General features: G+C 44.7%; 1 protein-coding gene across 1 annotated transcript in view; it reads left to right on the top strand.

The window, feature by feature from the left end:
- PPM1J (protein phosphatase, Mg2+/Mn2+ dependent 1J) overlaps window positions 1-20996 on the top strand; it is a 30269-nt gene extending 9273 nt beyond the window's left edge. Inside the window, exons 4-10 of the mRNA XM_084853469.1 lie at window positions 2319-2431; window positions 8190-8274; window positions 12310-12428; window positions 13390-13453; window positions 15224-15331; window positions 16858-17009; window positions 18570-20996. Of these exons, the coding sequence (XP_084709595.1) occupies window positions 2319-2431; window positions 8190-8274; window positions 12310-12428; window positions 13390-13453; window positions 15224-15331; window positions 16858-17009; window positions 18570-18717 (789 nt within the window). The 3' untranslated portion in view covers window positions 18718-20996. The remainder of the gene's footprint in view (window positions 1-2318; window positions 2432-8189; window positions 8275-12309; window positions 12429-13389; window positions 13454-15223; window positions 15332-16857; window positions 17010-18569) is intronic.
- Window positions 20997-22028: the final 1032 nt, after the last annotated feature.

Below are 22028 nucleotides of genomic sequence, written 5' to 3'. Positions count from 1 at the left end.
CACACAAACAGATGACATCACTGGAACAGCACATGCTCCTTTGTTTTGCAGGAGTGTACTGCATATTAAAGCCATGCAAACTTCATCCCTTTAATAAGGGAACCACTTCAGGAAAAGAGGCAGGGCTGCTGAAAAGGAAATGTTTTCTTCCAGGTTCTCCCAAGTTGCTCTTAGCTCAGGGTGGGTGCTCCCATTTGGCACCAATAACAGCTTTGGGAGGGGGCAGGTTTTGTTGGGCTTGCAGCGTTGGAGGAAAAGTCGAACCCTCCTTCAAAATATGCTGCAGTCTCAACCCTCCTGGCTATTTAAAGAAAATAAGCACGTTGTTTAATTGCTTACACACAGTCTCATTTAGCCCAAAGTGGAGGAAGGAGGGAGGAAATGAAGGCCTAAAAAAACAGATTGCATAAGATGAGAATTATTTGCTTTTACAAGCAGATGAAATGTGCTGGGGGGGACCAGGGGGGAGAGAGATGCAGTCCCCTTAATAAAGAATGGGTCTGAAAATGCTTCTGTGCTCCTTGCCCCAGGGAAGGAACAAGTGAATGCAGAATAGAAACTGGGAGGAGACCAAAAGGAAATATGTAAGCAATGTGTATATGGAATGCCACAGAGCTCATTCTGGGGGTTTGGTGAGATTCAAAAAGACATCAGACAATCCAATTAGTTGATTCAAATCAATAGAATGCAAAATACATGGAAGTCATCACATCAGGTATAAGTGGTATACATGTGGGTTATTTTTCTCCCAAGGTTTTCCCTTTGAAATGTGGGCAAGTAGAGACTGGGGAAGTATTAGGCTCCTGTGCACATCTATCTTATAGGGAAATGCTATGATTTAGATACATGCATATAGCCTCTATAGCAGGACTGGACAATTTGTGGCCCTCCAGTTTTTTTGGCTCACAATGCTTATCTGTCCTGGCCAGCATAGCCAATGTTGAGGGAGGATGGGAGTTGTAGGCAGAAACATCCAGAGGCCCACAAGTTGCCCTCTTCTGCTTTATAGCTAACTAGGGTGGCCACATATCCTGCTTTTGCTGTTTGGAGGATTCTTCAGTCCAAGTCTGGTTTAAAGATCAAGACCGATAAGAATGAAAAGCAGAGCCTTGAAGCTGCCCATCAACAGTTAGCACTTGGGCGGCAGACTGAGCAGGCACACAGGTCACCTGCTCACAACCTTTCCAGTAAAGGCAAGATGTATTGTATCTGTTCAAATCAGCCTTCCCCAACCTGGTGCCCTTTAGATATTTTGGACTCAGCTCCTAGCAACCCCAGCCAGCATGGCCAGTGGTCAGGGAAGATGGGAGTAGTAATCCAAAACATCTGGAAGGCATCAAGTTGGGGAAGGCTGGTTTAAATGACAATCATTCATTTTCACTGTACCTCTATGCGTATAACGTTAATTTGCCTATGCAAACTTTATGCAAATCTGTCTCCTTTTAATCCTTTTTTGATGGATTAAATCAAAAATGCACCATCACTTTTTTGATGGTGCATTTCCTTTTCTTTTTTTCAATATATAAGTGGCCACCATACAATTGAGGCAGTGTTTTGCTCTTGGATATCTGTACCACTCAAACTGTAAGTGGGTTTTTCCTAACCTAAAACAGACAATTGGGCTTGCATGTATTGGCATATCATGTGTCTTTTCGGCCTGAGTTCTAAGCATCTTGCAAGGAGCAGCCTTCATGGACAGTGCCCTGGAGTTACTTGGTCTATGAAGTGACGCTTTAAGGCACTTCCTGCGATTGCTGCCCAAGGAAGTCCTGCTTGATACACGGGTGTGCTTCCTATCTCGTTATACTCCACAACTGGGTTCAGTCTGGGGATGGGACAGAAATTAATTCAGTTCGCATTTTAATGCACAGTTACCTAATTTCATACTTTCAAACCAAAACTCAGTTATCTTTTGAAATTCACACTTTTCCCAATTTTTCAATGGAGTTCTCCCATTTTTTAAAAAAATGCTTACAAACATGTGCATATTAGGGGAAAGCGCACACATAAATGCATATGTGGGTGAAAGTAACATTCAAAAATGCATTATATTAGGAAAGTTGCTTGGCAAAATTGTATATAGAAATGGGTATGGATTTTTATGCAAAATTGTCTTTTAAATTCTCAGTGTTCAGGATGAACCGAATATAAGATAGGGAAAATTCTCAAAGTTCTGGACAAAACCCAATGTAAGCCTGGAAAAATGAGAAACTGAGAGAAACCAAAATTGACCAATTTCTCCGTCCCTAGTTCAGTCACAGCCCCGTCTCTTCATAGAACCATGTTCCACCTGTGTGTTTGTTTTTCTATTTCCTCAGGACAATCAGATCGAACAGGAACGGGTAACCCGGCATGCGTCAGGAGGCTGCTGTGCCCTGGCGGTGGTTTATCTCCTGGGGAAGTTCTATGTGGCCAACGCAGGTGATAGTAGGTAGGAGGGGGGTGGGGTGCTGATGCTCCGTTGCTTGCTGGGTCATGGCAGCCCAAGCCATGGTGTCACTGGAAGGATGAGATTTTATTTGCCACATAGTGGAAATGAACCAAAGTCTTTCCCAGCTGTAGTTGCCATGAGGTTGGGGGTGGAATGCACCCTTGTGAGCAAGTGACTTTGCTAAGACCATGAGAGAGCCCAGGAGAAATCTGCCTTTCATGTAGATCTGAGACTGCTAAAAAAGGGTTGTATCCAATGTTAGTCTAACTTAAGTCCCATTCATTTCAATGGATCTACTCTGACTAACACTAGATACAACCCAAAGACAGCAGATCACAGAAATCTCAGGCAGTTCTGGGTAGATCTATAAATATGCACTCAGACAAACACACATTTTTGAGGAAGCATTGATACGAAGATTTTTTTTAGGGTCTTGGGTGCACTTTGTGCTCACCTTTATGCTATCTGTGCAATAGATTCAGTAAACTATTAGCATTGGGAAGTGATGATGCTAATGCATGAAAGTCCAGGCATCAGAGGATCTTCTTTTCTGAGGCATAGGTTCCTCCATTTCCCATTTTTTTAAGGTTTATTAACAATTATTATTTTTTCTTCAGGAGATTTGTGTGTGTGTGTGTGTGTGTGTGTGTGTGTGTATAAACACACACACACACACATATATATATATATATGAAAATTAGTATATATCATTATTAGATTGGGCCCAAAGTTCTTAAAAGGTTTCTCCCTGTAATGTGTTCAGGGTTTTATCAAAATCCAACAACTTAAATCCATTTTTATTCCTCTAGTCTCCCATGTTAAACAAATGGATACACAAACTTTGTATTGGAGTCTTCCTTATCCCCTATATAATCAGTCTCTGAGCCCCAAGACATTGCATTGCTACTGACAATCATGAAGGGCACAGATAGCAGGAGAGTAGGTTCTAGGGCATGGTCTTCAGGGCACATGCTGCAGCCATACTGCTGAAACTAAGCAAGAGTGAGTCTGATCGGTGCTTGGATTAGAGTCCCCTTGGGGGTCTCCCACCATCCACCTTGAATACCACGATGGAAGAAAAATAGGATAGAATTGTAATAAATAAATTACAGGCCTGCTCAGATGTGCAGCTGGTAGCCCCCAACAGTGGACAGAGCTTGGTCCTAGCTGGATGCAGCTCCACTGGGGCAGCTGACAATGGCCATTCAGTCGGGCACATGCCTGCTGCAGAGATGCCCCGTGCTAGCCAGGGTACAGCTGCTCTGGCCAAAGTAATACAAGCAAACAGAGAGATGACTTTAAGTAGTGGGTCCAGATGTCTATATCTGTGGGATCTGTGACTACAGATCGCAAGAACACACCTGCTCAAGTACGCAGTTGCATGCTACAAACCCTAGAGCAGGAGGATATACGGAGGAGGAGGATATACGGAGGAGGAGGATATACGGAGGAGGAGGATATACGGAGGAGGAGGATATACGGAGGAGGCTGCTGATCTGTTTAGATGCTGAAAACTTTTATATAAGTCAGTTTTATGACTACTTATAACCAATAATCTTTGACCTACTCAGACCAATTTTTAACCCCAATCGGCAACATGGGACTCGCTGCAACATGGGACTCATGCTTAATGTTATTGCTGTAGTTTTTTGTCCATCTTTCTCCCTCTCTTAAAATATATCGGATGAATGAGACAAGGATGCTGTGGTAGTGCCAATGGTGCAACCCACTTCAGGCCAGGCTGTGGCCTAGTTGTGGCTCCCAACCGAGTGTTTGAGACCAATGCTGTAACAACTTTTCAATGCAACTGTGTTTTTTAGCTATTGGTTATAAACTGCTTTGAGGGCTTTTAAGGCAGAAAATATGTATACAAATTTAAATATAAATACATGTAAATAATGGACATCAGAAGAGGGGAAGCCTATGTACATTAGCATTCACGTGATCTGGGACCCTGGTCATGCACAGTTCCTCATTGCATGGGGAATGCACACTTAGCACTAGTGGAGGCTGGTGACTCTAGTGTCAGTGGGGCATTGGATCTGTTCTGGGTTTCAGTCAGAACCAGTCAGAACTCTAAAGGAGCTATCCAAGGTGCTTCTCTAAAGGAGGACAGCTCCTTTAGAGTTGTGACTAGTCCTAACTGAAACCTGGAGCGGGTTCACAGCCCCACTGACACCAGAGCCACCAGCCTCCACTGCTTAAAGCTCTATGCCCATAGGCCTCCCATGTTGAGTGGTGGGGCTGGGGAGCCATACAATGTTGGGGGCAGGGCCGGCAGTATGGCCCCACCACCCCTTCTACTTGTGAAACCCTTATGTGTGTAACACACAAAGGGGGCCAACCAATAGTCGTTCAGGTCACAATCCTGTGCATGCTTAGACAGAAAAAAGTCCTACAACTCCCAGCATTCCCCAGCCAGTTGTAGGACCTTTTTCTGTCTAAGCATGCATAGGATTGCGCCCCAAACTAATTTCAGCCTGTTGGGTAGGGACCCCCTTGATAGAATGTTGATTGGTGTAATTGCTTTTAGCGACTCAGTCCTAAACCTGGAATGTCAGTAGTTTCTGAGTGCCTTGCACTTCGTTCAATGTCTTTCACCAATTTTCATAGCTGTCAGATTATTACTGAATTGAAACATCGATGGGGATAAGGGTTCCTGAACCAGGGGAGCCATTTATGGAGCCAGCAAGACTTGGCTTTGTGCCCCCATTGAGTCTTCTGTTCTTTCTCTTCTGCATGCACATGCTAGTCTTCTTCGTGGTGCTGCATTGAAAGCACGATCATACCCCTTCTCTGGTCAGATTGAACAAGCCAAGCGGAAGCCAAGATAGGTAGGGGTAATGCACTGGAACTGCCTCTCATTCTGGTTGGTGTAATGAGCAGAGCGGAGCTTCCCCCAGTGGGGAGCTCTGAGCTCAAGGAAAAATTTGTGCATAACCAATATATGACAAATAGGTAACAAATTTTGATTTAAAAACTAGCATTTCACACACAGTTTAACACAATAGATTAGACGTCTGGACTTTATCATACATACATAGTTGCAATATTGGTTTCCAAAAAAAGCCTATACAAATATGCAACAGCTATATTTTGGGGAAAATCAGTATTGCCGTTATGTATGTATGATAACTTGTTGGACTGCTAATCTGTTGTTTTCAACTTTGTGTGAAATATTAGTTTTTATGTTAACATTTGTTATTATATATATATATATATATATATATATATATATATATATCTCAGTCACACATACTTTTCCTTGGAACTATTCTGCTTTGTTGTTTATTAGTAGTTAAGGAGAGAATCATTTTAGTAGTGTTGAGCTCTGAGCTCAAGCCTTTGACAAGCCCTTTCTATCATGGTTCTCATCAGATGCAACTTCTTAATCCAACCAGCATCATTATTTAAACCTGTCATAGTCCACAACATAACACCTGAATCCTGATGAAAGCCCATCAGCAGAGAGTCCTGACCATAGGAGCTCAGCTGAACTCTGTGTCTTCTCTCTCACCCCCAACCCCAATATGTTAGCAATAAATAGGCAGTGGAGGCTGGTGGCTCCGATGTCAGTGAGGTGGTGAATCCACTCCAGGATTCAGTCAGATTTCTGAAGGAGCTATCCAAGGTATGAAGCACCTTGGATAGCTTCTTTAGAGTTCTGACTGGTTCTGATAGAATCCTGGAGTGGATTCACCACCCCACTGACATCGGAGCCACCAGCCTCCACTGTAAATAGGATTGGCTGGAGTGTGGATTGGTATATGCCACTTTATGTATTGGCAAGGATCCTTGAGCTCCTGGTCTCTTAAGAGTTTGGTTGATGTTGACGCACAACGTTGGCCATGCTTCTTTTTTCATGGTCTCCATTCTTTCTGCTCTGATTTCTCTCTTGCTCTGCTTCCTTTACTCATATGTCTGAATTAGGAATATGTTCTGCAATCTCCCACTTTTCCACTCCGGTCCTGGAATAGGCAACTGAACTCAAGTCACCTGGAGGTTTAGTTCAGCAGCTACAGTAGAATACAAGGCTTTCTAAACAACTTACTGATGGCTATCATTCCTCACTACAGAACATCCATCATTCTGAACGTTCTTGGATTTCCCCCAGCAACACCCACACACTGTCCTGCAAAAGGCTGCCAAACATTTCCCAACTTCTAGAAGGGTAGCCATGTTAATCTTTTGCAGCAAATGGGCAAAAATCTTGTGGCAGCTTAAGGAAGAATAGATTTATTCTGTCATATGCTTTTGTGGACTGGGGGCCACTTCATTAGATGCATCTTCCATGTTCTGTCTTTTAGAGGGAATTCTGGTAAGTGGGGGGAGCATCTGTAATCCGCAGTGATTGACAACTCCCCTCCGGCCACCTCTTGCCTGACTGTCAGGGTGGACACTGAGCCCATAGAATCCCAGAGTAGTTCTGATGCTGAGGAAGAGCAGTCACTCCTTCGGGAGAGGAGCGCGCTCCTTTTTTCCCAGGACCAACAGCTGATGGAGATTCCTCCCAGCCACATTCCTAGTTTAGAAAGCAGTCCAGGGAGTGACTCAGCACAGATAGCAGACTGGGGGGGATGTGCAGCGCAGACAGAGAGAGCGGCGCCAAATGGTTCACGCTCAAAGAACGGTTGCGCCCAGAGGATCCAAGGGAAAAGGGGAGGGGTTCTCCCTAGTCCTTATATTCAGGGGTCTGCCAGTAATTGTCCTTCAAATGGGGACCAACTGTTCTAACTTAGGGCATAGGGATGCTGCTGCTCAGATCTAGTTGCTACCTGTAGAGCTGTTAAGTTGTAAAAGAAGAATAAAGCTTTGAAAAGAATCCCTTTGTCTGTGTCTGGACGTGGCTACTGGATTAGACTGAGAGCCCTCCAAGGAGCCCTTGACACTGACATCATGTGCCCTTCCCATTGGCACCTGAAATGTAGTAGTGGGATGAGATGTGACTGGGCTTTGACTCTTTACTCATCCATGAGCCTCATTGAAGGGCCCTGGACAAGTCACTGCTTTTCAGCCTACATTTTCTAACCGGGTGGCTTTAGGAATAAAATAAGGTGCTGTTATAATCCACTTTAACCCCTTGGGCCAGGGCAGGAAGGAATTCTAAATCAATAAAATAAAATGGGTTGCAGCCAGGTAAAGAGTTCTCCCAGCAGCCTTTGTGGCAGCAAAAAGGACAGGAGACCATGATGGAGTCTTTGATTGATTGATCTCTGGTCTTCAAGGTGTAAAATACCACAGAACATGAACCCTGGAGTTATCCTTTTCTATCAACAGCAAGTAAGTACCCCCATGGTTAGTAGGTGCGGGAGCTTAGGACCACTTGATGTGTGACACTGTACTCCATTTGTCACCTGCCCAGTCAGTGTGCTTGTGCCACACTTCAGACATGTGCTTCCATCCCACCCCTTAACAGAACTTATTTTTCTGCATGGAAAATGTCCATTTCATAGAACGCCACCTTATACCAAGTCAGAATATTGTTCTATCTAGACTAGTATTGTCAACAGCATCTCTTCTAGGTTGCAGTCAGGATTCCTTCCTAGCCCTACCTGGAGATGCCAGAGATCGAACCTGAGACCTTCTGCTTATAACCCAGGTTCTCTGCCCCTTCGCTATAGCCCCTCCCTATGTCCACAGCGGTCCTTAGCTAACACTGCATCCCTTTGCCCTCTTATGTATCTGCTGTTTGTCCTTCCTATGCCGTCTCTTTTCTCTCACTCACTCTCTAATGTCACCATTCCATGTTTCATTGCAGGGCCATTGTCATCCGTAATGGGGAAATCATTCCAATGTCCAGGGAGTTTACTCCAGAGACAGAGAGGCAAAGGCTGCAGTTTTTAGTAAGAAAGAACTTTCTTCCTATCTGATGTATTATTTTTAATCCGCCACTGCTCCCACTGCCACCATCTAGCACTGCCAAAACCAACCCATCCAGGCATTCACTTGAGATGCTGGTTCTTTACTAACAATGACTTCAAGAGCTCCAGAGAGTTGATTGAAGAAGAACTGCATGTGGGGACGGCTGGCTAAAACACAATGTTTACCCAGGCAAACCTAAGTTGGGAGCCAGTGAACAGCGCAACCTAGTTTCACATGCCCGAGGGGCGCTGTGCTTGCATTTCCTCAACAGCATCCCCTTGCAGGCTACATGGCAAACTGCTTTTGAGTCTTAGGGTACAATCCTATGCATGTTTAGGCTGGCCTGAAGGAATGCTGGGAGTTGTAGGACTTTTTTCTGTCAAAACATGCATAAGATTGTGCCCTAAGGGGGCTTTCAAAATCAGTTTGTGACATGTCTGGTGCACAAAGAAAAATACTAACAACCTTAGGAGGATCCTGGCATTTCCTTGTATGTCAGATGTTTAAACCCATGTGCACTGAAACCTATGTATCAGGACAGACTAATAAACATCAAAAATACTGGTTTGTAAGAACCAATTTGAAATGGAAATTTGATTTTACAAAACAAAATCAGTTCTAAAAAGTCAACTAATCAGCTGCTCTCAGAATATTCTGAGAACCAGTTCAGATCATGAAAACTCTACTGCAGTTACTGGCGGGGGGAGGGGGTTGGTTAATTAAATTTGTTGTCCTACTCTATGCAAAAGATTCAGGGTGAAATACCTGGGGATCGAGCACATTAAAACTAGTGCTTCTTTCCTTATTTCCAGACTCTCCTGGTGAAGGTACAATGGAGGGGAAAGGTCAAACTAGAGATGACATCATTTGCTTGAATGCAAGTAATGTGCACATTTTTTCTAACGTAAATACACTGAGTAATGTAAATAGGAGGGGCCCAGGCAGCATCAGGATTATGGCGGTGGGGGGAGTATAACCCTCCCCCCACTTCTGTCACCATGATCTTGAAGGAAATTCCCCCCGCCCTGTCCATAAGCTACTAACTGCATTGGAAAGGAAGTCTCCCTTGGTGCGAATGGAAGCTTCCCTCCCAATGCAAACAGCAGCTTTGGGGTGTGTGAAGGATTGCTGGAACTCATTCCAACCCTCCTGCAAAGTAGGACTGCTCTAGAAGTAATTCCAACTCTCTTGTAAGGTAGGACTGGCCAAACCCAGCCTGCAAGCCCTCCAAAATACCCAGGAACCACCCTCCTAGGCCAAGAGGCACTGAAATTAGCACCGAGGGTACACAGAAGGAATCATACCAACTAAAGGTTGGATTAAGATTTATGTAGGTAAAAGGGGTGGAGGGAAAGGGAAGAATGGAAGTAGCGAATTATACAAGAGGGTACAAAGCCAGATTACTTTAACCAACCAACACCCCCCCAATACATAGATATCCTTGTAATCACACGTCCAAGCAAAATAAGGAAACTACCTAGCCTATCCTTAAACTTACCTAAGTATGGGCCTCCCAGGATAGTATCCAGCCATCAGCAGGTCTGAGAACCACCAGAACAAAGGAAGACAACACACCTCCACCTCAGCCCCCCTTTTAAGGCCCGGCCCTGGCAACCCAGGGCAGATTTCCCTTAGCCGATCACTGGCTGAGCCCCTGGGTGGACCACCCCTGCCTCTGAAGAGGATGGAGCCCTCCACCAAACCCACCTGTTATCACTTCCCTAGTTAACAGGGACTGTGCCTGGCCTTGAACAAAGGGCCCAGGAGTTTCTAGATAACACCCAATTCCAGGTGGTTACATCAGACGTGGCAGCACAGCCTAATCTCATGGTGGAAAGCAGGCCATCATTCTTGACAGGGGGCAATTTTTGTCAGGACCAAGGTGGTAGTAGGGGAAGGGTTAAACTTTCCCACCCATCCTTGCAGTCTTGATACCGCTCAGGCTCCTTCATAGCTGCTATTTACATTTTTTTTATGTGCATGTCAGTTGCATTTACTCAATTAATGTCACGTCTAGTTTGGCCCAAAGTCTCTGAAAGTGCTGGTCTTCTGCCTTTGTAGTAGTAATGATCTCCAGTGTGCTTTAAACACTGTACAATAAAAAAAATCAAGACAGGTTGTGCATACAGTCTGCAGAATGATGGTTCAAGAGCAATCCATGGTTCCTCAGTCATCCTGTTTCTCTGGCTTGCTGTGGGGAAACTGTTTTCATTTCTGCAATTTGAAGGCTGTAGGAGTGGGACTACACTTTAGCAAATGCATGTATTTTCAAAACCCTGTAATTTCAAGGGGAAAGCAGCTTTGGGAGGGGGGCAGTTTTAAGCAGAGGAGAGGAGCACTAAACCCTTTCTTCACCCACAGTTTTCCCCTGTGACTTTGCTTTACTTCCAGACTTACGTTCACTGGGTAAGCACACCCCTCCTACGCACACTTGCTTACACCCCACTTGGTTATCCCCCGAGCTGCTGTTCTCTAGAAGCAGCAGCTGCCAAGGTTTTGTTAAACTTGTTTCAGTATAACATGAATTTCCTCTAAGAGAGTGGATAGGAAAGAAACCCTGTGAAGCGCAGAGATTCCCAAGTGTGCACAAGAGGAGATGTTGCTGGCCCATGTTTCCTGGCTCAGAGTGCACCTCCTTGGCAAAACACCAGATGGAATCATATCTGCTGTTCTATATCCAAACAGCCTCCATGCCTTGGAAGGGAGGAAATGGCATTGAGTAACAGATCCTCTTCAGCGGTGATAAAGAAACCGAGTACTCTGAAAACCAGTCTTGCACTTCCCCCCGTAGGGTTGAGCAGTTTGCTTTGAGTCAAAGCTCTTTTATAACTCAAGCCCTTTGCCATAAGAAGTGCTGTGGTGACAGTCCTTTACCCTGTGCCAATATGATCTGAGATGCTGCTCTTAGTCCTTCATTGTAAGAAAGAAACCTGATGTGTGTCGTCTTCTATAATGGTGTTTTTGTACGACAAAGGAAGAAGCACTGGATGTGTTCTCTGTGTTTCATCTCCCAATGCTTGAGGGTTCCATTCCTATTGTAATTAGGGTGCATGCCTAGGATTACTTGATGTGGATTAGTTACCCCATTTTGCATGTTTTACTGTCAAACTCAGAAGCAAGATGGGTACAGGAGGTAAATATGCCAACTTTACCACCCTTTCAAGGTACTGTTTTAGGATCCCACTGATCCATCCTTTCCCAGCTTTTCTGTCTGTTGGCTCTGGGCCCCATTCTTGTGAGGCTTAGTGAGTTGTCAAATGGAGATACTTCCTTCTGAGCTTGCATTACTGGGCTCCTTGGCTGGGGGTTGGCACTGTGAGTAATTGCCTCTTTTTAGGACATTGACAAGTCATGGGAGTTGCAGATTGGCTCCAAAAAGTAAGCCCTGATGCAGTGTTTTAATTTTGTGTGTGTGTGTGTGTAAGGGAGGGGGAGGAGTCTGATCTCTGTGGGCAGAGTACAGGATCCAAACTTTAACATGTGAAAACACACACACACACACTGCTGCTGCTGCATCAGTTTCCCTAAAATGTCTCTTACTACTTCAGCTTCTGTTTCCGTTTTGGACGCTTGTTCAGCCTGGGAAGAAAAGCCCAATAACCAATTGTGCATTGTCTCTCCATGGTTCTTGTTGTGAGATAGGAGAATGGGATGTTATCTATTGTCTGCTGTTCCACAAAAGTGGGCAAGCAAGAAACAGCTCAGTGAAAAGTGGGATAAGACCCAAACACTTTCCTGCAAGAGAGAGAAATCACAGCATCCATGCACAGACACCCATTTACTTTGAGAGTTAATGTCTGGAAAGTGAACTGCAAAATCTCAGCATTGGTCCAAACAAGCTATTTGTTCTGGTCTCCTTTCTGTTGCTTTGGGGTCTGCATGTGGTTGCTTTGGAATGTCCCACTTCAGTGTGCCCCCTGGGAGGATCCCCTGAAGTATGGCGCTTGGCTTTCTCTTGTTTCGGTGAAGAAGATTCCAGTGATTCTTGTGGCTAAACTTGCTCTTTTCTCTCACAGGGCTATTTGAGTCCTGAGTTGCTGGGGAATGAGTTTACTCACCTTGAGTTCCCACGAAGGATCCAGCATAAAGAACTGGGGAAAAAGATGCTATACAGGGACCAAAACATGAATGGCTGGTAACTCTTAGTTCACATTGATTTTTGAAAGCAATCAGGAATGCAAGAAAAGGGATGTTCCAGTGCCAGCTGGTTACATATCATGGCCTACTCAGTGGGACTAAAGCCCTTTGTGGTATGACAAGGGCAGTATTGTCTGTAATGTGTGCACTCATCCAGCTATTGCCTCTGATAAACAGGTTTTTGCAGTACTTAAAAAGTCCTGTCTGATCAAAGATAACAGTGGGAGAAAAAAAGTTTGTGTGTATGTGTGTCTATTTCTAAGGGAAATGACCTAGTGAAATGGTGCTGACCTGGATTGGTAGTCCCTTGTGGTGGGTAAAGCAGCATTCAGTTGCTCTTTCTCGGGCAGCTGGTAATTCTCTTACACAGCAGGGGTAGGCAGATATTAGGCTTGTAGGATCTGCTTTATTTTTTTACTCAAGTCTTGACATCTACCAACCGGAGCCAAGTACTATATATACTAGCTCAGGTGGGTGGACATACACTAAGAATTAAGGGAACAGCGTGCTTCTTATCACATGCTCAGCCAAGAAAGTTGTGATTAGTACAAGAACTAGGCTCATAAGTCCTTCCACAGAAAAACCCACTCCTGGTTTTCTCCCAAACGTTGCTTTTCAGCAACACATTTTAGGAGAAAAACACTTCTTAGGGCACACTCCTATGCATGTTCAGACAGAAAAAAGTTGTAGAACTCCCAGCATCCCCAGCTAGCCTGGCTGGTTGGGGAATGCTGGGAGTTGTAAGACTTTTTTCTATCTAAACATGTATAGGATTGCGCCCTTGTTATTGTTAGACCATTGGGAATCAGAAACCCTTGCCAATCTGCTGCAAATCACCCAGACATCTACCAGTAGATTCCGATCTGTCTTCTCCTCACCCCTGCTCCAATGTGTCTGAAAGGATGGTAACATTCACCTGTATCTAAACATACTTTGGGTATGTCTCCTTTTCTAACCAGGGCATACAAAAGGATAGAAGAAGATGACCTGAAGTTTCCACTTGTGTACGGAGAGGGTAAAAAGGTGACGTTCTGAGGACATGTGGAATTGTATGAGAAATTGAGAGCATTTCAAGTTAACACATGGGGATGAGGGTTTGGAGTAGACATAAAATACAGGTTTGGGTATGGGATATTGGAATGTGACTCAGATTTTTACTGGACTTGCTGATAGAGACACCCTATAGGTATGTCTGCACTCAGCAATTTTTGCAAGATATCTCCTGGGTTGGGGGGCGGCAGGAGTTGCCTTATTATACACCAGGATGGGCCACCTGCAGCCCTCAGCTTAATTTCAAAAGCTGTCCAAGGACAGATAAAAGGAAGTGCTTCTTCACACAGCACATTGCTAAACATGGAATTCCCTACCACAAGATGTAGTCACCACCACCAACTTGGACAGCTTTAAAATGGGTTGTTAGCCACCCTGGATTCCTTGAGAGGAAGGGTGTGATATAAAAACAGATCAAGAAAGAAATGGGGATTAGGCAATATAAATGGGGACTACTATTGGCTACTAGTCGTGATGGCTATATGCTGTCTCCAGGATCAGAGGCAGTATTCCTCTGTATGCCAGTTACTGGGGAACATGAGCAGAAGGGTGCTGTTGTCCGCAGGTCCTGCTTGTGGGCTTCCCATGGGCATCTGGTTGGCCACTGTGCGAACAGGATGCTGAACTAGATAGGGCTTTGGCATGATCCAGCATGGCTTTTCTTATGTTCTTAAGAGCAATCTGTCCCTTCCCCAGCAGCCCACTGGCTGTGGAGGAAGAGGGAGGGAGAAAGGGGTGGCAGAAAGAGAGAGAATGAGAGAGAGAGAGAGAGAGAGAGAGAGAGAGAAGTCCCGCTCACTTTTTGCTGTGGCCCCATTTGCTGCTGACTTCAGCCCTGCCCACTGCCAGCATGTGGCCCTCAAGAGATTAACCCCAGGAGAATGTGGCCCTCAACAGAAAAAGGATTTAATGTTAGAGAGTTGTAAAGTACACAGCTGTTGGGTTCTGCTGCACTCTTCTCAGTCTGCCCCAGCCTTCCACAACCTGGTGCCCTCCAAGTGTGTTTGGACTACAACTCCCAGAATCCCCCAGCCAGCATGGTCTATGCCTTCCCCTCCCCCTTTTATGGGAAAACAAATCCCTTATTAAATAGATGCCAGTTGCAATACTTCGCCCGTTAGAGGCAAAGGTGCATTGGACTAACATTTTGGTATCAACAAGGGGCAGTATGTATATTTTGATATCTGACCTGAATGATCATATCTCAAATGATCTCTTTATTGAGACCACAGCATACATTCTGTCTAGTTTCCTCTGATCCTTCCTCTCCCACCTGCTCCCATACTTGGGAATATTTTACTATTAGTGAAAGAAAAATATGTATGGAAGTACACAGATTAGTACTACCTTTATTTAAAAGTGAGAGGAAAACAGGACTAAGCTTTATCCAAAATACAGAGAGTTGTAATGGGTAGAAGAACTGTCTAACTATATGCGCACTGAATGACATGGTGGGCATGAAGAGTTTCTAGAAATGTGGAACCAACATTGGAGGAAAATACATGAAAATAAATAAATAAATGAATGAATGAATGAATAAATAAATGAGTACAGGTATTCGCCTTGAAGTAGAATCTTCAGCCTTTTCTTTGAAGGCTTACAATTTCAGCCGCCCTCTCTCTGAATATTTACAGTAGGCCTGAGTGATAAGGCCCTTTTCCAGTTAGACAGATGCCTGTACTCACTGATACCATTTGGCTGTCCCATTAGAAATGATGTTTTCTGATTTTCCTTTCCTCCTAGGCTCGAATGATGGCAACCATTGGGGTGACTCGAGGCTTGGGAGATCATGATCTCAAGGTGTACAGCTCCAACATCCACATCAAACCTTTCCTGTCCTGCATCCCAGAGGTGAGCACATCAGAAATAACATCCTGGTTCTTGGGACTGTAGTTAGACACTGTATAAAAAGAGCAATGGGTCAGCAGGCTGAAACTCAGAACTCTACACATGCAGCTCCTTCCACTGCTGCTGTCTTTGTTGTAGGTCTGTTACTTAGCTCTGGATTGAAGTATTGCACTAGTTTATATTTTGCCCTTAAAGACTGAACTTACTTTCTTTCTTTCTTTCTTTCTTTCTTTCTTTCTTTCAAAAAAGGAAAATATGTTGGAGTGTTTCTGAGTTTTCTCTTTTCTCCACCCCCATCTCACCAGACATTCATGACCTCTGGAATGTCTTAGCAGCTGAGATGTCAAAACTTGAAATGTTATTTTTAGAAACTAAAATTTACCTAAATTCAGAAAGTCTTGAGGTCATTCTGAGGTTTAGAAATTCTACTTTTAAAATCTATTTTTCTTTAAAAATTAAAGGAGATATATATCTATATCTATATAGTATTTTTAAATGTATTTATAAGCTGCCTTTCAGGGTTACTATGCATGTTAGAGGGAACAACTATGGCTTTCTTGCCTAAAGGTCATTTGGACTAGCCCTGCACTGAACTAGGAAGATTTCTTTCCATTAAATGTCACTCTATACAGCAACCTTACCCAGCCTCCAGATGCCATGGACTCCCACTCCCACATGCTCCTTGGGGGATGATGAGAGTTGTATTCCAACACATCTGGAGGCAACCAGGTTGACGAAGGCTGCTATACAGTATGAAGATTTCCTCCAAATTACTTTTTGGAGAGGGAAGTGTTACTGAGGCAAAGATACCTTGAATGACATGTCTTGTGGTGGTCTGAGTGGGTTTCATCCAATGTTAGTCCTATGTAGAGTAGACCTATTGAAATGAATGGGACTTAAGTTAGATTAACATTGGATAAAACCCACTGTCAGTCTGAATGTACAACCTGTTTGTTTTTCAGATGATCCCAAACAGGTTTTCTTGGTAATTTGCCTTTTAAGCCTGCTTTGCAAGATGGAAGTGGTAGGAACAGGCAGAGGTCCACAAATATTGGCTTGGTTTCATAGGAAGCGTCTAACTCCTTCCCACCTGGCATGTGCACAGGACTGTGGAGAGTGGCAGATATCTCACTTGGTGCTGGGGAATAGAAATGGTTAGAAACAGCTGGATCAGACAAATCATACATGGATGGAGAATGGTCATAGTGGGGATAGCACAGGGTAGTGGCAAATTTGAGGGCAGTCCTATCCCCATCAACAAAACAAGGACCCCTCTTCACACTGGTGCAAACCTGATATTACCCTCAAAAAAAACATGAGCACTAAGAGTCAGGACCCATAACACAAACAGTGCACAGAATTCTAACTCACCTGCAGTAATGCCGGTTCAGCCACACCCATAAGACCATGTTGCCAGTGATTCAGGACACAACTGTGTGAAAGACAGCCGCTATGAAATGTCCATGCCCTTGGATGAAGAATTCCTTGCTGTGGTTTAACCACAAATGCCTCTCTGTGTTTTTTTGCAGGTGCGTATTTATGACCTCACACAGTATGAGCACTGCCCTGATGATGTGCTGGTGCTGGGCACTGATGGCCTTTGGGATGTCACCACTGATCAAGAGGTGGCCAATGTGGTATTTGATGTTCTTATGTGCTATGAGCCTAATGACCCGTGCAGGTGAGTTGGGCAAGATTTCTGACCTGTTGGGGATAACATCAAGGAAGCCCATGTCAAACCGTGGTCAAGCCAAGACCTCTTTCCTAAGATGCTCAGGGTCCATTATTCACTGTCAATCTCTGGTTTGTGCACTCCCCTGCCTCTTTTCTATTCTGCGACTTGGATGCTTTTTGTTTCTCTTATGTCTGAGACCTCTTGATGTGTCATGTTGGTGTGTGTCTTAGGGGAAACGTATGCATTACACACAAATGTGTGGGATGAAGCATCATTTTTTTTTAATGAAAAAGTAGTCTTAGGAGTCTGCATTTTGAGCAGTGGGAAGGAGGGGTTCCTTAACCTTTAAAGAGCCAGCTATTTTCCAACCTAAAATTCCACCCACCACAGGGTTCCAGATGCATGTTTACAAGGGTAATTACACATCTGGAACCTCATGTATTGAAAAAAGCAGCTGCTCAGGGAGGGCTTTTGAGAGGGAAAGAGTTGGAGATTCATTACAACAGATTTTCATACAATATGCGTTAGTAAACAAGCAAACAAACAATAATTTGTCCTTTAATGTTTGAAAGAGAAACACTTTTTATTGTTCATTTAAAAAATGAAATGTTTGACCCCTTAAGAATGTGTAGACATAGTTCATTCACTGCAGCAGCCTTCTCAGTCACTGGTTACTCTTATATCTCACCCTGCCTCCAAGGAATTGGGGATATTTTAGCTGCACAACAGCCCTCTGAGATAGTGTGAGAGAGACTGTGCATGGGTGGAGACTCCGCTAGTTACTCCACCTGAAGATAATTACAGCCTTCTAGAGGGAGGTGGGTCCAGGATGCCAGAGACAGATAGTGAGCGTAAGCCACAGAGGGGGAGATATAAACAGCATGGAAGAAACAGGAAAAGGGAAGGAGCGAAGGCAGGAAGTCCTGTTGCAAAGATGGATGAGCAGCCAAGTGAGCAATATTTGGGGGAAGTTTGCTGGAGATAAGTACTAGGTAGATTAATTGATCCAGGGAGAAGCTGTGAAATAAAAGCTGAGACCTCTATGATGAGTTAGCTCTCCCTGGTCCGAGGCTGGGGGGTATTTAGCTATAACAAGGAATGCAGAGGTGCTAAATTAACTCCAAGAAGTACTATCAGCAAAGGAGTTTATCACAGATAGGTTTAGCTGAAAGCAAATGACTGGCCTAAATGATCACGTAATTAGTGTCCTGGCACCATGGGGATTTGAATCCAGGTCTCCCTGGACTAAGCCCAATGCTTTATCCACTTTGCCACAACTGTTTCCGATGTCTTCCACTGATGTGACTTTCCCGTTTGAGGCTGCAGCCCTCTTCTGCTAATCAGCAGCATACATAAAAGTGAAGAACAGGATAGCTTCAGATCCTTACCTTCATTGTTTCTTCACAGTTAACCCTCCCACTTCAGCCAGGCAACAAAGTGAATGAGACAGTCATTGTAAACAGGGCACATGCTTAAGGGCCTATTGAAATCACAGCATATCCTGTCATGTCTCTTGCGATTTGCCTGTGGGTTCCGACTGATTGGCTCTTTTCCCCCCTCCCCCAGGTACACTATGGCAGCCCAGGAGTTGGTGATGAACTCCAGAGGGGTTCTGAAGGACCGTGGCTGGAGGCTGGCCAATGACAAGCTGGGCTCTGGAGACGATATCTCTGTTTTTGTTATTCCCCTAGGTGGCCCAGGAAACTACACCTGAACCTCAAGTCCCAGGGGCACATGATTCATGATGCTAGACTGTAAACACACAACACACACACACACGCGTGCACACACACACACACACACACACATCTTGCAGCTTAACTGGAGGCTGTGGGTTCCCCTGCTGCTGAAACATTTGTGCTGCCTGAGTCTTCTGAAGAGGATTAGACAACCCTCGGACTGCTACTCAAGTCCTGCTTCTGCCCCATCCAAGCTTGCTGTGTCCCAGCTTAGGGACACAAGACTTAGCCCTGGGCCACACTGCTGTCATCCACAAGGAAGTCAAACCAGAGCCCTTCCTCTCAGGAATTATCCCTATTGGCCCTTGAGCTTTCTAGGAAATCCCGCCTTCCAAGGGCTGCACTGCATTTGGGCTTTTGCCCTCAACATCCCAGGAAAGGGGTCTGGGACTGTGGCATTGTGTTACAATGGCACGGAAATGTTCTCCACACTGGATATTAGTAGTGGAGCATCTCTCTGATCCACTGCTTCATTTAGTCATTTGTGAATGCTTCTTTCCATCCAAAGCCGCTCTGGGTTTTTGAGGGCCCTTGGGAAAGACACCCTCAGTGCCCCCCCTTTCCTCAGTGAATCTACCTTCTTGCCACTGTTGTCACCAGCTGCTAAGCCTCCTCATCCCCTTTCTCATCATTGCTACCACTTGCTTGCTTGACAGGCAGAGAACAAGTCGGCAGTAGCATCTACCACTCCTCCTTCCCACCACCACCGTCTGGGCCGGAGTGAGAAGCAGGGAAACAAGAAGGTGGCAATGATGGAGAGGAGGAGCAACTCCAGGGGGCTCTTGTCAGTGACTGGGGGGTGGGCCCTGGGCAGGTGCCTGACCATGCCTACCCTTGACACTGACCAGGCTTCCATCTGTCCCCTGGTTACAAAGGGGCAGGCAACTCAAGTTCACTTCGTCAGATGCCAGTGACACCTCATCCTGACCTGTAATGACAATCATGCCTACTGGCCGAGAATATACTGGCCTGCCCCTGGCAACCAGTCCCTTTAATTGCTAAAGTAGCATTAGGTAAGTGCTGCTGATGGGTTGGTTACCATTCCTTAGGCTTGCCCCAGGGCAGCATATACAGCTTTCCTTCCACAATGCCCAGGAGGGCGAATGCTGCGTCAGCATTCATTTTTAAATTATTTTTTTCAGGGATTTCTCAAAGTCATGTTGGGTATTACTGCAACTGAGCCCATTTGCATATTCTTTATCCGTGTGCCTCTAAATGTCAAAGGAGAGAGGTACAACAGATTCCTGCCATAGAAAACATCACTGGAGAAAATCCGTTGTTGCACCCCTCCTCAAGCAGGGTGCACGTATAAGATCAAACCGGGTGAAATATCTCTGGTTGGCTGGTTTTTAAACAGCTGCCCCTTCAATAACAAGCTACAGAAGGCAGCTATGTCTAGGGAGGGCAGAATTGTAGAATAGTCCGTATTTCCAATCTGTGCACCTGTCTCCTTTTATGAAAAGACATGTGCTTCTAGAGTTGAAGTTCTACCTCTGGAGCCCAGAACACTGGGTTCATGGCTTGACAAATAAAAAGCATTCAGAATGGCAATGGTGGAAAAAATGAATGCCATCTTTAATGGAAATCTAGTTTTCAGCTAGCTGTGCAGTGCAAGAGACCATCGCTGTCCAGGAGAGCTTGCAGCCTCTGTTTGGCTCTTGCAGTCTCTCTAGCTGTGAGCAACTGATTGATAAGAAGAGGTTTAAGAAAAAGATGAATTCCAAGGAAGCACCCTCCTCCCTTATATAAACTCTAAGCACAGACAATAGCCATGCTGCAGTTCTCCTCAGGAGAATGTTTCATTTAGGCTGCAATCCGATACGCACTTGCTTGGGATTAAGTCCACTGAAGTCAATGGGACTTCCTTCTGAGTAGACATGTATCAGATTGCTGTGCTAGGCCAGAATCCTATGCACACTTACTGCAAAGTAAGCCCCATTGAATGTCTAAGTAAACATGAATAAGATTGCACTATTAGACACTTCCCCATTATGCAAAGGCCGAGTCTGGAAGCTTGGATTTACCTGTCTCTTTGTAGAGTGTTTGTGCCTGAGAAGAGCTTAAAGAACCAAGTGAAAGATGGTGGATATAAGTTGCCATCACAAGGTAAAAACTGGCTAAGGCTCTCTCTTCTTGGAAAGCACATTGGTATTGATCTTTTTTTTGGTCCTGCTGTCAGTTTCTGGTGAATGTGATGTGTACCTTGTCGCCAGTGAGAGATGAATAAAGTGAATGTACCTCTTGGGAACCACAGGAAGAGGGACAGTTTTCAATTCTATAGAAGGCGTATACCAGGAAAAACAGCTGCATGCTGATAGCACAGCAAGGCCCTGGTCTGTCTCAAGCAATGCATTCAAAAGCTCTGGAAATGACAAGGAATATTTTTTTTCAATTCAAAAATATTTATTGATAGGACTGTGTGTCTGCAAATACTCTCATGCAGACCTCTAGAACTTAGGATCTCTCGACTAATTTTCAATGGCTGATAATAAGGCCACTTTTTCACATTGTGGTTTTTAAGTGTTCACCTTTAAAAAAAAACAAAAAACCATACACCTACAAATGTGAGCATGATGAAGCAGTGTTTGGAAGAGATGGGCATCCTACTAAAAGAGTGAGAATTGGCTGGGATCCCTTCTTGAACATTTGGTAAACCCAGGTTGCTGTAAAACAAATAATCCCATGGCTCCTGTCCTTAGCCCTCCCACCTGTTCAGTGTAAGGAATTTGCTTACTTTTATGCTGACCTGGTTTTGTGCAACTGGAATGTACAAGGGTGTGTTTGGCCTTTGTTTCATTCCTGAGTAAATGCAAAGTAGCCTATTAGCTAATGTTCCATTTGGGAAGATGGTCCTGCTGCATGGAGGATGAAGCTGAGAGAAATCCTTGATTGTTTTTGAAAGGAAAGGTTCCGCCTGTGCAAGCACCGAGTCATTGCTGACTCCTAGAGGGATGCCGCTTTCGCTGGCGTTTTCACAGCAGACTATAGCAGGGTGGTTTGCCATTGCCTTCCCCAGTCATGACTGCCTTTCCCCCATCAAAACTGGGTACTCATTTTACCGACCTTGGAAGGATGGAAGGTTGAGTTGACCTGAGCTGGCTACCTGGGACCTAGCTTCCGCTGGGATCGAACTCAGGTCATGGGGAGAGTTTCGGTTGCAATACTGCCGCCTACCACTCTGTGCCATATGAGGCTTTGATTGCTTTTACCAACCCAAAAATATATAGTCAGATCCCAGACAAATATTCTGAGTGTAGATGCCATGTTGGAATCACATTGTTATATT

This window comes from Heloderma suspectum, chromosome 4, assembly GCF_057233095.1.
Source record: "Heloderma suspectum isolate Gila_16-S chromosome 4, 16-S_ref, whole genome shotgun sequence".
Taxonomy (NCBI): Eukaryota; Metazoa; Chordata; class Lepidosauria; order Squamata; family Helodermatidae; genus Heloderma; species Heloderma suspectum.
The sequence above is the reverse complement of the archived record's forward strand: the minus strand, read 5'-3'. Positions and strand labels throughout refer to the sequence as shown.